The sequence below is a fragment of the Serinus canaria genome, chromosome Z, assembly GCF_022539315.1.
Source record: "Serinus canaria isolate serCan28SL12 chromosome Z, serCan2020, whole genome shotgun sequence".
Taxonomy (NCBI): domain Eukaryota; kingdom Metazoa; phylum Chordata; class Aves; order Passeriformes; family Fringillidae; genus Serinus; species Serinus canaria.
The window spans coordinates 42,585,105-42,603,338 of NC_066343.1; the positions used below are offsets into that span (position 1 = coordinate 42,585,105).

Genomic DNA, 18,234 nt, shown 5'->3' on the forward strand with positions numbered 1-18,234 from the left:
TGGCATTCTGGCTCATCCTAGCAATAGTGTGGCCAGCAGGACCAGGGCGGTGATTTTCCTGCTGTACCCCTGGCACTGGTGAGGCCACATCTCAAATCCTTTGTTGGCTTTTGTGCCCCTCACTGCAAGAAAGACATTGAATTGCTGCAGTGTGTCCAAGAAGGACAGTGGAGCTGGTGATGGGTCTGGGGCACAAGTCGTGTGGGAAGCAGCTGAGGGAGGTGGGTTTTTCAGCCTGGAGTAAACGAAGCTCAGTGGAGACCTTATCACTCTCTACAACTGCCTGAAAGGAGGGCGTAGCCAGGTAGGGGTCAGCCTCTTGTCCCAAGCAGCAAGTGACAGGACAAGAGGAAATGGTCTCAAGATGTTTCAGAGAAGGTTAGATCAGAGATTACAGCAATTGCTTCATGGAAAGGGTTATCAAGCATTGAAACAATTATCAAGCATAAAAGTGGTTGTCACCATTCATGGAAGTATTCAGATTATGTGTAGTATGGTGGCTGGGGACATGATTTTGTGATGGAGGTGGCAGTGCTAGGTTGATAGTTGGACTTGATGATATAAAATGTCTAAATATTGCTATGATTCTGTGAATTTGTGGAAGATTAAAAATATGCTATATATCAGTACTTAGCCTCTGAATGCCTAGGTCTGACCATTGCAAGGTACTGGAGTAAGCTGGCTTTTGTTCTGACCTAATGCAGCAGTTTCTTTCAAATGGATTATCATCAGAGTTCATCATATCAGGTGATGCAGCTTTCCCATATGTCCAGTCCAGTATCATTGAAGTTAATTACCCACTGAGTCATAGCAGGGAATGAGTTTTGGAGTGGAGATGGGCACTTTTTAGGGCACTTTGGCTGCCCTAAAAAAATTGAGATCTTTGCACAGTGGTGGCAGGTGTGTCATAAAGTGAGCAGAATGTCCTTCACTTCTGTTAGAGCATGTGGAGGTCAAGGCAGATAGCAGAAGGTATCTAAAATGGTACTATCATATGTGTTCAGGCAATTGAATTCCTCAGTATATATCATGTGATAATTGCATTTTCTTCTTAGCATTGCAGAATATAAACCTACTGAGCATTGCAAGTACAGAGTTTTCATCATACAGACTGAAATAAAACTATATTCTCAGGATTAGTTTCTACAAACTGTGATAGTGCATATTCAGTATGTACGTGGCTGGAGCCACAGACAGTGCATGCAATCTCTGCCATAAATCTGTGCTGAGTCATTTTCTGTCACTGCTGCTTGGTCCACAGCATGACACTCGCATTTGTGTGGTTTTAGAGCTGCCAAAATTATTTCCCATTCTTTTCTTCAACATTGGTGGATAATTTAGTATTGCTTTGAAATTCGTGGAAGCTAGATCTACAAATACGTTGAACTTCATTACTTCCACTGATTTCTGGAAGGTCAGCGTTGAAAATCAGATGCCAAATCCAATTTTCAAAATGGGAAAAGAATATCCATTCTGCAACATCTGTAATATATCCTCGAGTTAAACTAGCAAGAAAAAGTGTTTTGCCTGCACTGTGATCTTGTGGTTGACATTATTATTTGAGGATAATTATCTTGGGGAAAGGGATGATGGAGGACAACTGGAGGGGGGAAAGATCTTGAACAGATAGATCAAGGTTTCTCGGGAAACATCTGGCAATGTCCAAAAGAAATTCTTTATGGTTCTTTGCTACAGCCACTCATGTTGCCTCTGTGCTTATGCACACCCAGAGGTGTTTGACACGGACATGAGAATAGAACAAGGCCCTGTGTTGAGCCATATGTGTGTACTGCACAGTGTTGCATGAACCAGCATAGGCATTACTGTCTAGATATTTTTAAGACTTATGTGCAAACTCAGACTAATGTAAAGTTTTGTTGTGATTAAATATAATTGTTAATCACGGCTAATCTCTAAAGATGGCAATTCAGGAAGTACTTTGCCACTCAGTGCTGTTAATGCAGCAGTCACTTAGAAAGCTTTATTCCAGCTGAGTTGGCTGATTGAATTACACAGAGGCCATTCAGAAAGAGTTACCTAGGCAACCCTTCAACCGGTCCTTTTGTGTTCAAATTTTATATCAGTCATCATAATTCAAAGCTGAGCCTGTGTCTCAGGTTGATTTTCCCACCCCAAAAGCATCAACCAGAATGGAAAGCTAATGGATTTGGGTTTGGGAAGTAGCCTCACAAACTCCTCCTCCAGCACAGTTCCCCTAAAGTCAGGTTTCAGTAGATTTCCAGCAAGGAAGCATAGTGTGTCCATTTCAGTGAGGATCTGGAAGCTAAAGGCAAAAGCTAGCTTTTAAAGCAGCTCAGGAGCCTCTGAAGTACTGTGTTGAGTGCCTCAAATTGTGGTTATACATTTTTAAGATATTTTTAATGATTATAACCAGTATGACCTGTTTAATTTATGCTGTCATACAACCCTGCAGCTTGGGAGTTTCACAAAGAATAGGGGTTAGCAAAATATTGTCCTCTGTTAACACTAACATGCAACTGAAAAGCAGCTGCAACTTGTCAGTATGTCAAGAGGTAAATAGGAGTTTGCTTCAAGTCCACTGATGTCAGGTGATACCTTCATAGTGAAAAATCCCAAGCTAAGAGCTGAGCTTGCTTCTGTAGGTAGTGATCAGTTCAGGTAGTTCAACCATTCTGAAGTTCACAATAGTAGAATAATCAAGATCAGCTCTTCAAAATTAGCAGTAAGTAGAATGTTATTAACAGTATCAACATATGGTGACATTTCATCAATAACTCTTTTGCTTAGAAAAGAACAACTGGTGTTAAAATTTAAATGATTGCTTTATATAGCATTGTCACAAGATCTATGTAAACAATCTTAATACAGGGCAATAAAACTGAAAAGAAACTGATTATAAATCTGAAGGAGGAATAACATGCATATTGTGGACATGTCTCTATTATTATTTTTTTTTTCAAAATTGAAACCCAAGAACACTACCTAATGAAGTCATCATATATCACTCATGTTGTCAAACAGCTGTCACTGGGTGCACTTTTTCAGACTTTTTTTAGCTTTCCTTGAGCTCCCTAGGAATCTCTCCAAGTTTAAACAGCATTTATATTATACACATCTGTGTGCAAGTGTTATTCAGGCAGTTTTTTCAGATGCCTGATTCTGCAATTTATGTGCAGTTCTGGAGACATCACCTACCTATGCTAACAACTTAAAAGTTATTTTAATACCTGCGTGCAAAGACTGAGTCATGCCCACTCTGCTTGCTCCATTTTGTTAGCAGAAGCAGTCTAAGGAAAGAGAAGTGTGTGGAAGCCAAATGTTTGCTGTCATAGGAGAGGGTTCCTATACACCTACTCTATAACAAGGATGACAGGTGGGCAGCTTACACATAAATGGAAAAAGGGACTGATGTAAAAATTAGTGACACAGATTGGAGAGGAGTGTCTTCAGTTTTAGCACCAAGTTGTTAGGAACACTGCTGTGTTGTGACTGGTGTGAGCATGGGTCTTTGGGCAGAGACAAGAAGAAGCCCTTTCCTTGTGTGGACAACCTGACAACAGTGTTGGGGCCCAGAGAAGCTGGGCCATCACCGTCCTTGTTGGTTTCACAGTTTGAATGGGCAGAGCCCTGAGCAGCCCAGTCTGACCCCAGCAGCTTGGCACTAGAGCTCCAGGTGCCTGAACTGCCCTATCTCCCCATGGAGAAGACAACACATTCCAGTATATGTATGCATGTATATTTGATAGCAAGGTTTCAAGTTACTCTCAAAGGCTTAAGAAGTTAGGTGCACGTGCTCATCTATTTGCACGCATAAAGGTGCGCGCTCGTGCGCGTGTGTGCGCGCACACCGGCACCTATGTGCACACGTGCTCTCTCTCTTGTCTGTGTGGCCAGCCTTGATGCAGCCCAGACAACTCTTAACCTGTGACTAGACTAGCCCACATCCCAAGGGAGGACTATGGGAACACTTGTCAGAGACGCCCTGTGCATCCCGAGGGACCACCCACATTGTCAGCAAATGGACATCCTCAGGCAGCCTGTGCTGTAGGGATGTCTCGCAGTCTGGCCAAAGTCTCTTTTGGTGTGTCCTGGCTAATGTGGCTAGGTAGGTGTGGTGTTAATGCAATGTTTTCAGACACCATAGTTTTCCCTGAAACACAAGTCCTTGAACTCCCTTTGAAAGAATCCCTAACTTCATTCATCCACTTCGATAATCTGCTCACTGGAGCTTTTCTTACAGAATGAAGAGGAGGAGGAGGAGCAGCCTCTCAGCCTGGCCTGGCCTGAAACCCCACGCAAGCAGGTCACCTATCTTCTGGTGTTACCCATTGTTTTTCCACTGTGGGCTACTCTGCCAGATGTCAGAAAACCTGTAAGTAACTGTTGCTGTAAGTCAGTGTGTACTGCCCGAAAGGGTGGCTCTCTAGTTAACTGCTAAAACGGAACTTAGAGCTATTAGGTTTTTCTGATTGTTTCTTCTTTGAAGAAGAGGTCACAACCTTAATGTTAAAATCTTCAAATGGCAAATGGGTGTTTATGAGCAGCTGGTCGTTAATAGCTCTATAAAGATTATAATTTGTATTCACATGTACTTTATGGTATAAAGTGAATGGTCTGAAAAATTCTTTGGGGCCTTCACATTTGTATTTTTGAATCTCTGCAGAACACGTGAGTCCTGAGTATCTGTCTATCTGCAGTGGAAGGCTTTTAGACTGTCTAAATCTTTTCTGTAGTTCAAACATAATTTATGGTCTATTAGACCTTTTTTTTCCATCCCTAATAGTGTAATTTTCATACTAGGATGAGATGTGTAAGCCCTTTCATGTACTTGCTAGTATTGTCCTAAACACAGCTTGAAGTAATGTAAGACTGACAGGTTACCAAGGCTTACCACTTTTATACTTACATATACAAATAGACCTGACTGGGAATGCTCATGGAAAGTAAAAGAGAGAGCATCAAGACCTGAAAAAAAAAAAATTAGTGGTGTTTTAATCTCTTTTCCTTTCTGGATCAAAAACAGGTTTAAAACTGGTGCAAGAGAGGCATGCACAGCATGTAAGTTTATAAACCAACACCCTGAATTCTTCTTTCCTCTTCACACACAAAAAAAAAAAAAAAAAAAACCTTCCTCCCATCCCACACACTGAAAAGCTGCAATTCAGTGCAAGAAAGAAGCTAAAATAGGATCTCTGACTTTTTTTTTAGATAAAAGGTTCCAAAGGCTATAAAGTGACATTTAACCTTCTTTCCCTTCTCATGCTTTTTCCCTTTCCAATTTTTAAGCTTTCTTTTCCTTAAAGATTCCAGAAAACTCTGGAAATCACTTTTCTTACATAAAACACAGAACATACTGCATGAATTTCAAGATTATTTACTTCTGAATTTATGCCCTCCTTTCATCATTCAAAACCATCCTTGTAATTTTTTTCATAGTTTGATATAAAACTAGTGAGAAATATTTGTGGGCATTATTTTGAATTTTGAAAATCTGAAGCTAATATAAGTAGACTGTAGCTTTATCCAATATTCTGTACTGTACAAATGAGAACATTATTTCAATAATAGCTTTGGGAAGTGAATATCTTGACAAGCTGCCTGCAACTATGTGATGCTTGTAATTATTAACACTAGTACCATTCACAACAGAACTCCATGCTGACATCCAGCAGCTGGAACACCTTGCCATACCACTAAAGATAAACATGGATGTATGTTCCATATAGCCAGGTTTTAAAAACAAAGTTTTAAAACTCCATTCACTGAAAGGAGTAGTTTATACAGGGGAAAAAAAATTTAGTTTGTGATTACATGTAGATTAACAGAAGAGGTGATGGGCTATATCAATATGACAAGCTGCTTACTTTGAACATTGCTGTCAAAGAATTAACCAGATAGTTTATGCAACTATCTAACATTTTAAGTATGCTTCATTAATGTATCTTCAAAATATTCTCACTTATTTCTGTGTGCCATCCCCACTAATCCCTTCCTAACAAAAATGATGCCAGAAAACAATTTTCAATGAAATGTGTGCGATAGAAGTTAAAGCAAAGCTAAAATAATACTCAGCTAGACTCTTCAGACAAGTCTGCCATCAGGGGCTCGATTTGCAAGTGTGATAATTTTAGTCAGAAACCCAAATTCTGCATCAGGATGCTCAGATTAGCATATGCATATATAAAGTGAATGCTTGTGTGCTGTATACTGATTTGAAAGACCATATTGAGCCTTTGGCATCCTCTGTGGGTGTCCACTTTTCAATAAGTTCTTCCTTCTATCTAGAGTCTTTTTTCTAGTGTATTTTATCTCCATACAAAGGAGATGGTTTCCCTGCATTTATTTGTACTATTCTGAGATACATTTAGTTCCATGAAACCCAGAAGCTCTAGAAAAACTATTTTGTAGACAAGGTCTCTGGTTCTAAAGTTAGCAAAATCCTGCTGCCTTATTAAGCTGTGGTGCACACATATGCAGATTTTTATATACTTAAAGTAGATTATGCATTAGTTCAGCTGTCAGCTGATTGACCAGCTGAAATGTTTTAATGTGTTTAGTGCCTTAATAACACCTGCTCACATTAAGCCAGTATATATCAAAATCCTTACTATAACATCAATAATGTTGTTGGCATGTCCCAGAGGTAGGTGTGCCCTCAGGGAGTTTTTTTCCTGAGCTCTTGCTCAGGTGTTTTGAACACTAATGGCTATTTTTCCTGTACTAACAGCTTGTTTCCCCAGTGGCTCTGTAAAGGCCACGTATGTAACTACCCATCTCCTGGAGTAACAGGTACTGAAAGACTGAAAGAAAAATTATGAGACCAAGGTGCCCCAGTAGGTCAGGGGCAGATACTGAACTCCACCTCTTTTATTATACCCTTTCTCCATTGTACATCCCTTTGCATTACAGGCCAGAAAAATGGCTCTTGGGGCTCCAGTCCTGCCATCACTGGACCCATATGGGGGAGTTCCTTGTATCTCTGCAAATTCCCATCATAAATGAGGAGCTACAACTTGCATGAACTCTTGTTGCCATACAGAGATGCACTGTTACCAAGGGGACAAGGACAACATGTTCCTGTACAGATCCAGTTAGAAGAGCAGATTCTGAGTAATCAGAGTTAAGCACTGTTAAGTGTGAGAGAAAGATCAAACTTTGCAATGCAGATACATTTATGAACAAGACAAACATGTGAATCATTCAGGTTAAAGATGTTAGTAATAATGCTGGCTAAAATTAAAAGAGTTACCTTTCACATTATTCAGCACACACTACCTTCCAGGATCAAGCTCTTAGAAGAAAAGCCTTCATATCTAGGTTATTTTTGCTACTTATAGTCCTGTTTTTCAGACACTGGCATTAAATAAATATATAGAAATGTATCAAGAAAAATGTTCTTAAGGTTTCTAGTAGACAGGAACACTACCAATCCATCTAATCTACAGTGGAACTACAAAATCCTTTTGCTTTTGTTAAAGGAAAATAGCACATGAACTGAATGAGCCATGGCTTCCCTCCTCTGTCTGTTACTTGAACCACAAAAGAGCCAATTGCTAATAAACTCTGCGCTCTGTCTTTACAAGACAGCCACCACAACAACTACTGAAAAAGATGGAGAGAAGTATTGCTGTCTGCTGTCTCTGACTAATTCTTCTAGGAAAATGCTTAGAATTGGCAGCTTTCTGTATTTCAAAGAGCTAAAATCTCAAAAGAATGCTGAAACTACTTACAAAACAAACATTATATTGTTACAGTCTGGAATAAAATCCAGCATACAGAAAAGAATCAGCAGTCTGGTTATGGCTTTTTCAAATTTTCATCTATATGCATATTATAGAGCAGTGTCTGTGTATTCCGTTTTTTATTTCATCTCCTGCAAAATGCACAAGCTTTAAATTTTGCCCTTTCTGAATTTAAACGCTCCCCATTTTAAAATAGGTAATTTAAGTGTTAAGCCTATTAAAGTATCTTGGACTGCTGCTTATCAGTTAATTTTAGTGCAAGAGGATTAGCTAAGACAGGCGAGGAGTACACATGCTGCAAAGTTACTGACTCGTAATTCTTAGCCATCCAAATTCTGTGGGTGTCTGACTCAGATAGGCAGTGTCTCCTTGTTCTGCAAGAACCATTTGATGTATATAATCACACCATCAGTGAGCTATTACTGACCAGCACATATTGTATTAGTTTTGCTTAAGACAGTGGATGCTTAAATCTTGAGTATTGTGCAGTGATCAATTAAATTGCGTTGCTGCAAGGTGCTCTGTGCAGATTTTGTGATCAGTTCCAACAAGCTTATTGCTTCATTGTCTCATTAACCAAAAATCTTGCCAAAAGATCGGAGCTTTTACAAGGAAGGTGAAAAATGTTGGAAGCTGGAAAAGTTGACTACAAGGAATGGTGAAAAAAAAATGCAAGCTGCTTGGTTTTAAAAGAGAAATGGCCATTTAGATTCATTTATTTCTACCAGTTCTAATTCTGCTCCCACCTGTGTCAGATCATTACAACAGCCATTGATATGTTTCTTTCAAATTGTGTTCCTTTTCGCTTTAAGGTCTTCTGTCCCCCAATGCATATAAAATTTTGATTTTAAACTTAAAATTCCATCGGAGTAGGTTTTAAATATCATAAGCTCATTATCGTATTTTCTGGTTTGACAGAAATTTTGAACTCTATTTTGAAAAAGTAACTCTCTAATGAGTTGAGAAGCAATTTAGAAATATATCACCCAAAATTCCCTGAGTACTTCTAAAAACAATGCTTGTGACAGTATGGAATTTATATGAAAAGGATGTTTCCAGGTGCTGTGATGGTTATTAAGGGTAATTTGTTTAAAACACCTACTGGACCACTTTTACTCCAACAGATGTTCAGTTATTTGTATTATGAGGGAGTTTAGAATCACAGATTCATAAAATGGTTTGGGTTGGATGGAAACTTTAGAGATCATCTAGTTCCAACCCCCATGATGTGGGCAGGGGCACATTTCACTAGTCCAGGTTGCTCAAAGCCTGGTCCAGCCTGGCCTTGAACACTGCCAGGGATGAGGCATTTGCAACTTCTCTGGGCAGCCTGTTCCAGTGTCTCACCCTCCTCATCCTAAAGGCTTCTTCCTAATGTCCAATCTAAACCTTCTTTTTTTCTACTTTTCTAGTCCTCTTGTCCTGTCACTACATGCTCTTGTGAATAGTCTCTCTCCATCTTTCTCAGAGGCTCCCTTTAGGTATTGGAAGACTGCAATTTGATCAGCCCAAAGCCTTTTCTTCTCCAGGTTGTACAATCCAAATTCTCTTAGCCTTTCCTCACAGAAGAGGTGTTCCATCCCTCTGGTAGTGTTGTTAAATCTGTACCATTTTTAATGCGTGTTCCTGTGTATATTCAGTTGTGAAATTGTCATTAGTCAACATGCTCAGTTTTCTGGAGGATATTTAGCATTATGCGGAGTACACACAGGCAGTGAGTTAGTGCTCTGTAGCACAGCCAGCAGCTGCACCTGCTGCTGGAGCAGATATGGACTTACTTTCCATTTGTCCCATGCTGTAGATGAGTGTGCACAACTGGCCTTGCTGACTTTGCCCTTTCTACCTCAGTTAATGTCCCGAGCTCATTCCAGTTACATTGGCTTAAAGTCTGCACAGTCTCAACAGACCAGCCTCATTGTTTCCAGATTCAGCTGGCAAAACACAGTGACATTCCCGCCTGACCAGCTCTAATGGCCAGCCCAATGCACTGATCATCTTTTACAGCCACCCTATCATTCTGTGCTAATCAGTTCCTAAATGTGAAACTGTTTCAAACAAATGTCTTTCCTTTGTTATATAAGGAAAGCTGACTGTGCAGCTCTGTAAACTCCCTAAAAAAAGAAGTGTTTATTACGTTTTGAAAAATCTAAGTCAGAACAAATGGTATTTTGGACACACTGAGGGAAAGCCCTGCGATCCCATATACTTCCACAACACCTAGGAATGATCCACAGTCTTAATGAGCCCCCTGGTGCAGCAGGGGCATGACCTGCAATGAAAGGGGGCACAAAAATTCTGGAGTGGAAGTGGATTTAGTGAGGACCAAATGGAAAGAAGTACTGCAGGACTGAACAGCAGCTGCAAGAGGCATTCCTAGTGGTATAACTTACTTCCACAGGCAGTCCTACTGGTTATTCATGCAAATTTGTAGGCTGCTGCTAGTCACATGTCAGAAATCATCTGGGGTAAGACCTGCATTCAGAAGGTCAATGACATAAAGAAAGACTGGTAGAATTCATTCACAGGACAAATTGAATTTTAAGTACTAATATGATTTAGACAGTGTTTGCCTGGTGCTGTACTGCAATTTTGTTTCCTTCCTTTAGTACTTATCTTGACTTCTTTTTGTAACATAGATTGTTAGTCATTAGGTAATATGGAAAATGCATAAGACTGGAAAGAACAGAAACCAAAATAAATCATTAATCTGAATAAAGTTCCTTCGATCCTACAGAGAGTTTTAATTCACTGAAGGGCCTGACAGTATGTTTTGCATGGTTTTATGACATTATAACATTAAATTTCTCTACAAACTAAAGCATGGAAAATATGTGCTTAACATATCTTCTATTGAGAAAGTGAGTAGTTTTTACAAGCAGAGTAAATGCTGTAATAAATTTTAGGTGTACACGTTTTTAGCTCTGCCATATGGCAGTCTTTTTTATACGGACTGTGAAATTTGTTTCAAAAAGTTACTAATGTAGGAAGGAAAGATAAGGGCACCTGTTGAAGCAATTTGTAAACATTAATTCTGAAGAAACCTGAAATTATTAATAAATTTAGAAGTCAAACCACTATTGACCTGAGCACAAATGCAGACTGTGTCCTAACAAATTATGATAAAAATGACAACCCAGAACTTGCCATTCATCATACAAGTTCTTAGGAAATGTTATTTTATAACTGAAGCAACTGGAAGAATGAGGTACATATAAACCAATGTCAGGGCATCTGTTTCTTACCTTTCTTGACAGGTATTTTGATCATCTGATATGAGCAGAACAGTTGCTTAGAAGAGGCCATCAGAAAAAATGAGAAGGCACTCTCATATTGAAAAGGAATTAAGAATTTGGAATTTCACCCTTCAATATAGGTTTTCACTGTTTCTCCTTGTTTCTGTTTCAGACATCAAGAAAATTTTTTCCTATCACATTTTTTGGGTCTATCAGCTGGATTGCCTTCTTTTCTTACTTGATGGTCTGGTGGGCACACCAGGTAAGGAGGTGATACTGGTACAGAATAAAAGCCCTGCGTTATGCTTTGCACTGTAAAAGATCATTTCTAATCAGAGTCCATCTATCTCATGCTGGGTGCTGCTTTTAGCTTTAACCATGGATAAAGTAAATCAGTACCCACTAAATGGAAAGTAGTTCAAAGAGCTGTGGTTGGTCTGACCACAGGACTTGATCACTCTTGTAACATCAGAACCATCAGCAGCTGCCTGTCAATACCTTATGCTTCTATTTTAAAGCCTTACCTTTCTCCTGATACAATGAAAAATCCATGAAAACTAGTATTTCTCTGACCTTTCCTGGTATTCTGCAAGCTAGTGGGAAAGTCCAGGACAGTTGAAAACATTTCTTCGCTGCAGGACACTTTTTTCTGGTTTTATTTAAACCCTTGCAGGTTGGAGAGACCATTGGTATTACTGAAGAAATCATGGGATTGACTATTCTAGCTGCCGGCACATCCATTCCTGACCTTATTACCAGTGTCATTGTAGCACGCAAAGGTCTGGGGGACATGGCTGTATCCAGTTCTGTTGGTAGCAACATATTTGACATCACAGTGGGGTAAGTTCTACACCAAGAAAATTGTGTCTATTTTAAACAAATCTTTTGCTCTTAGCACATTGCTGTGGTGTTGCCCACAAGCAGCAATCTTTAAAAAACAGAGCAAATACAAAGGGAATGTTACTTTGGCAAGTGCTCTGAAGTTTATAGATGTCTGCATGAAAAAATGTAATAAATTTGTTGCCTAATCCTTGCTTTGATATGTTACACAGAGACTTAGGCAAGTGAATTGCACTTTAAAATTGTGCCGGGGCATTGTTCCGAAAAGGAATTTCAAAGCTTTTTTATACTTTTGTGAGGTTGCTGTTTGCTTTCTGCTACCACTCATTGTGCTTATACTAGAGCTTTCTTTATAAATGATGATCAAGACCAATTCATTGCCTCTGCAGTATTCAACATGTTTGCTGTAATAACAAGAGAAAGTCATTATCTTGTGTAACTGGTTTAGGCTGCTGTTGACATGTGATTATTTTTTTTTTTATACCTGACAAGTCCCAAATTACAAACCAATTCTCTGTTAACAAAAAGGACTTTTTTTATAGCTCTGACAATGTGAAGCTACATGAGATTGTGCAGAAGTTTTCTGTTTACACTTCACTGCTTCATGGCAGCTCTAGGGTAATGATTTGTGGCATAATGTTGTAAATCAAATTATTTTTTGATCTTTTGAGACCAAGGTAGATCAGGTTCAGAAATAGTGTAATCTATGCCTCAATATTTAAAATACACAGATAAATTCTGTCTTTGTTCCCACATTCCCATCTTCAACACAGGAGGGAAGTACTGAGAATCATGTCCATACTTCCAACTTCTCCATCTTTGGTTGTTTCTTGTTATCACACACAAACAGAAGAACAGGTCTAGTCATAGTTACAGTGCCAGACAGCCTGGTTGTAGAAGAGGTCCTGGTTTTCACAGCTGAAAATATACCAGCAACTGCATAAAGGTACAAAAAAGGATCCTGAAGTTAGAATGTATAGGAAATGTATTTTTTACTTTATCTGTTAGCTAATGGAAGTACTTTAGACATAGTAGGAAAACTTGGCCAATTTTCTATTATTCCAGAAGCATTAAGTCTTTGAAATACCTGTATGCAGCAAACATGTAAAATGCTTGAAAACCATGTCCTCCAACTTGGAGTACAGAGGATGCATTACAAAATTATTTCTATTTTGCAGTGCTTTCTTACTTTTAAAAAAAATGTTTAATCTTCCTGCCAAAGCAAATGGTTTTGTCCTGCACCACTCTGCTACACTTACAACAGAAATGGAACAGTTGAGCTGTAGACTTGTGTGGTTAGTACTGCAGCTGTAATAAATTATTCTCTCCTGAGCTGCTTATTCCAAGTTTTAATGTTGTGAGCTTCTGACAACTCACTTCATACTTTCTAAGCCTGCTAAGCTCCAGTCAGGGTCTTAAATATTTATTTCAGCTTGACATCTTGCAGAGGGATATTGTCTCCTTCTGTGGCGTGAGAGATGAGAAATGCAATGACAGCAAACACAGAAATAGAAGTTAAGCTGAAGTTCAATTGAAGTTCAGAGTTTAACAGAGGTTTATACAGTAAATGTGGACAAAGATATTTAAGGCTGAAATTTTGCAGGCAGTGCCTTGCAGAGTGCTGGTTCTTCGTGGCAAGGACATGTTTCTTTCCAACCCACCCTCCTGCCAGGCAGGCTCTTGGAAAGCGTGTGCAAATAGCTTCTGCAGAAAGTGTGAAATCTAGAAACAAATGAAAGGGGTTTTCCTCTTCACAGACAGGATGCCAGGTGATCTGGCAGCCAAGGGAAATATAATTCACTAGTATAATTGGCAGAAGAGTGGGGGGCAAAAAATCCCATGTTTTCTCCCCAAGAACCATGAGAAAGCTTACAATTTATACTTACGCAATTATTAGCAGAGTTGAACCTCTTCCTGCATCACTTTGTGCAGGAACCCTTTGGTTGTGTTTGATTTGTCACCAGAAACTTTCTAGTGCTCCTTTCTGCACTTCTGCAATGTTTTAAATTAATTTTTCTGTTTCTTAACAGCCTTCCTCTTCCATGGCTCCTGTATGCTGTGGTTAACGGCTTTGCCCCAGTGACAGTCAGCAGCAATGGTCTGTTCTGTGCAATTGTCCTCCTCTTCATCATGCTGCTCTTTGTCATCCTCTCCATTGCTTCCTGCAAGTGGAGGATGAATAAAATCCTGGGTTTCCTCATGTTTGGGCTTTATTTTGTGTTCCTGATTGTCAGTGTCCTTCTGGAGGACAAAGTGATCCAGTGTCCTGTCTCCATCTAGTGGAAAGTTGAGAGTGGAAAGCTTTTTTTTTCTCAACAGAAGAAAAAAAAAAAAAAAAGAAAAAGCAAAACATATATATTTATTTAAGAAAAGATACATAGGTCAAAACAAAACCGTGGGAAAAAAACCCACAGTGGAAAAATGCAGCGGGAATTACCCATGGATCTGTAAATTTCCTCTTCCTCAATTTCAAAAGAATGAAAGAAAGAAAAGGACACAAAGAGTCAGTCTCAGAGCTGAAGAATGGCTGCTGCTGGACAGTGCAGTAACACCTGAAGGGCGGAGTGTGGGTGCACCGAGGGCTCCTCTGCTGCTGAACACCCTCGCTGCTCAGCACGGGACACGCAACGTGCTCACGGCAACAGGGAAAGTTACTGCTTCTCCTCTGCCTATGGTACCTACCCGCAGACTGCTCCTTCTCTGTAGTGGTATACACAGACACACAGTGTGCTCAGTTATTGAAGCTCTCCTCTTCCAAGGGGAATGCTAATATTAACTTTGTGGAGGCACCACCCCCCCACACACCCTGGTACAGGATTTTTCCGATAACCTGCTGAAACTCCTGAGTGGAAAGCGTACACTAAGAGATGAGTCACAAACAGGGAAGGGCTTGAATGTCTCTTCATGTAAGTGGATTTATGTGATGTGATTTCAGCAAAGCCAGGGAATTCATCAGTGTTTTGATCATCTGCATCACAGGTCCATAAAGGCAATCAGCAGGATGTCAATGGTGGTTTTTACATCTTGCAAAACTCTTCAGGTTCCAGAAACTCTGGCACTGAAGGAGCCATGATGCCTGACCATTTTGTAACTGGTGCAGATTTTCATTGCATTCTCATGCAAAGACCAGAATGGGGATAATCTTTCTTCTCTAATAGCAACGCAGCATGCAGTGACATCATACAGCTATGTAAACACACCATTTTTTCTAATGCAGCAATATCAACAGTACCAATGGCTTTCAGATGCTGTTATGAGTTTGCCTTTTCATGCCAGAATAAAAAGGCTAATTTGCTTATGCATAGTATTTCATACAGAAAATAGAAGTAGTTATAAAATGGCAGCCTAATTGCTAAGTGAATATATACTTTATAGGCTTTCACTATTACTTGGAGTGTAAGGACCTTCACAGCTACATATAGTTATTGCTGGAAGAGATCTCCAGCTGTTGTATAAAGCTGGGGAAGTTCACATTTGCTGTTATAAATCTTGAAACTAGGTAGGAGAAACACAATTTAAATACAGTGGAGCTGCAGGAAACACATGAAAATTCTTCAGTATTGCTGGAAGTGTACATGTCTAAAGGAATGAAGGAGTGAAAATGCAACATCCTTTTTCTGAGATACTGAGAGAATGAGAAGGTCCAAACCTAGAGCAGAAAAAAACAAGGGAGAAATCAACTAACTTTCTGTAGTTTGGCTGGTTTTTTTAAGAATGAGAGGACTAGAATGAATGTTAAGAAATTATTTCAGATAATCATCATTTGTTTGTTCAAGTCTTTTGTGAAATTAAGAGTTCATGAAGTTTGAGTGCATTTCTGTGACCTGTTTCAGCATTGTTTTATATGTGTATTGTGCTCACAATGGCAATGCCATTCTCACATCTGTGTAACAGAAGTCTCAGCACAGTTTGTCTTGGCTGTTTTTCGCTGCTCCACACTGTTCGTTTCTCACTCATCCCCTTTGTCCTTTACTGTTTTCCTGTTATATGTGTTTTTTGTAACAGTGTATGATTAGAAAATAAGGACTTGACAGAAAACAATGGTAGAGAAAACAGTACAAAATTCATATTAGGAATATTAATATTATGTGATATCATGAAGAAAAAAAGTGAGATGTTAATGAAATAAAGGAAGGATACTAGGAGTTGCAATGTCGGCTACTCATATATTGTCCTAAGTCCTAGCTACATGCAGAATCAGTATTTGATCTTAACCATAAAACAAGCAACATCTTCTTAGTGCTTTTTAGAGTGAGCTTCTCACATTGAGAGCAAAAACTTGTCTTTGTATTCAAGATCCTTCACTGGTGCAGAATCCTTACCTCTCTTAACGATAGTGCTGCCCATCTGTAATGTTTGTTCCTACGGGTGTGCGCGATGGAAAGGTGGGTGGATGTACATAACTGTGGTGCCCTCTACTGACAGAACAGCAACCTAAAGCAGTTGTGACCCAAATTCTGACCTCGAACAAAACGGGTGTCCCAAAATACAGAGCTGACTCCGCAGTACAATCTATTCCAGAGGAGTCACCAAATGCTTTTGTTTCTGATGACAGTGCTCAAAACAGGCAATCCTTTCCCAAGTAAGCAGAATCATGCATAGGAGTGATCTAAAGGAAGGGTTGTGTATGCAGGCAAAATACCGCAATGCCCAGATTTCACTGATCTGACATTTCAAATAAGGAAGCCAGACCAGAGTCCAATCTCTATTTAGTACACTACCTTTTTTTTTTTTTTTTTTTTTAACTTCATACCCACACTGAAAAAGGAAAACTCCTACCTGACCTTCTAAGAGCACTCTGGTGCACTCAGGCCATCAGCAGCAGAGGCTGCTGCCCCACTGAGGGCAGGTAGGGAGTAGAGAGTAACTGGCATCACCAGCTGATAGGAAGACCTTTATGTACACCATTAAGGACTGATATCCTGTAATGGCATTTCTATATTGTCTTAAAACGTGTCTCATTTCTTTCCCATGTCTGTTTGTCCCTAATACATCTCTATTTAAGAAGGTATTACAAACAACTTCTCCTCCTCCAGCGTAAGACACCTCATGGCTCCCACTGCCTTGTATCTATTGGGCAGATAATTTTTCAATAGGCTGAATAACTGTGACAGTGGTACCTCAGATCCAGAGGTAATAGGACAGATTTCAATTGTATGGTGCTTTCTGTGAACAATGTTTGTACTTGCCAAGGCACCTTTCAACTGCTGGGGTAAACTGTTTGTGGATACTTGGATGCTGATGTGCTCTTTGATTACAAGACAACAGGTCTGCTGGCTAGTAGAGAAAAAGAGGAGTGGGATGGAGGGAGAAGCTTAGTCCCTTATCCTGTACAGAAAGAATTCAATCTTAAACTAGAATGCAGTCTAACAGAATGAGAAAACAGTCAAAAGCTGCTCCAACCCAGTGACCGGATGTCAGTGAGTTGTCCAGACTCAATGCTGCCAGAAACACACACACTTGTTGAAACATTCCTATTTTACAATTTCAACAAATTTCCCAGCATAAAGTATTTCTCATTGTTCATAATTATTTCAGTGTAGGAACACAAACTCTTCTCAACATTGCACACCTAGAAGTCAAAGTTCTATTTTGTTCAGCCAGAGTTCTGAATTATTTCACTAGGGATCTGGTCCTTCACACTGCCCAGATTCTATAGTCAGCTGATTGGTGTTGAAGCCTTTTCCACCTGCCTGTATGCCTGTGCTCACTTACTCAGTCGCTACTGCTGTCTGCACAATACTTATGAAATATAAATGAATAATTAAGAGAAAAATTTGCATTGATAAAGATCCTGTTCTAGCTGAGCACTTTCAGGACACCAGCTTAAAAACACAGAAGATAAGAATGCAACCTCAGATTAAATAACCAACCCTCTGTGGCCAACCATCATCTCTGAATGGAATCAGTGTTGAACATAATTTTTGGAAGAGATTTCTGGTAGCATTTGAATAGGATCATGGTTCAGATTGTAGCCAGTTTTAAAGATCATCTGCACTAACTTCATTGGAATTAAATATGAGATTGGGCCCCACTGGTACAAAATACCACTGGAGTTCTATAACTATTCTGTTTTCCCTCTGCATAAGCCACCCTGGTCACAACTTGGTAAAAGCAATAGAAGTGTGATTAAAAGTGTGGTGTGAAGATTCTCTCCTTAAGAACTACATGTAGACATGGAAAATCTTTCAGCAAAGCTCTATGTATTTTAAATTAACTATTTTACTGAAAGCTAGTGCTTTCTTATAGTGCAGACAGGCTCTTGTGTCTGTATGCTTCTGCTTATGTATCCAGTTGATGTGGCTGACTGCATAAACTTCATGAAGCATAAAGCACAGTGGGTGACAAGCAACCTTATCTAGGTGTCATTTGTTTGCAATGGCAGTGAACCTACCATATAATTTCAACATACAGTACTCTGAAGTAGTTTATGGTCA

At 39.5% G+C, this 18,234-nt stretch overlaps 1 protein-coding gene across 1 annotated transcript in view; it reads left to right on the forward strand.

Moving 5' to 3' along the window:
* Positions 1 to 16,601, forward strand: part of SLC24A2 (solute carrier family 24 member 2) — a 104,178-nt gene extending 87,577 nt beyond the window's left edge. The window contains exons 7-10 of the mRNA XM_009093944.4: positions 4,223 to 4,354; positions 11,130 to 11,219; positions 11,631 to 11,797; positions 13,828 to 16,601. Coding sequence (XP_009092192.1) covers positions 4,223 to 4,354; positions 11,130 to 11,219; positions 11,631 to 11,797; positions 13,828 to 14,077 — 639 coding nt within the window. The 3' untranslated portion in view covers positions 14,078 to 16,601. The remainder of the gene's footprint in view (positions 1 to 4,222; positions 4,355 to 11,129; positions 11,220 to 11,630; positions 11,798 to 13,827) is intronic.
* The last annotated feature ends 1,633 nt before the right edge of the window (positions 16,602 to 18,234 follow it).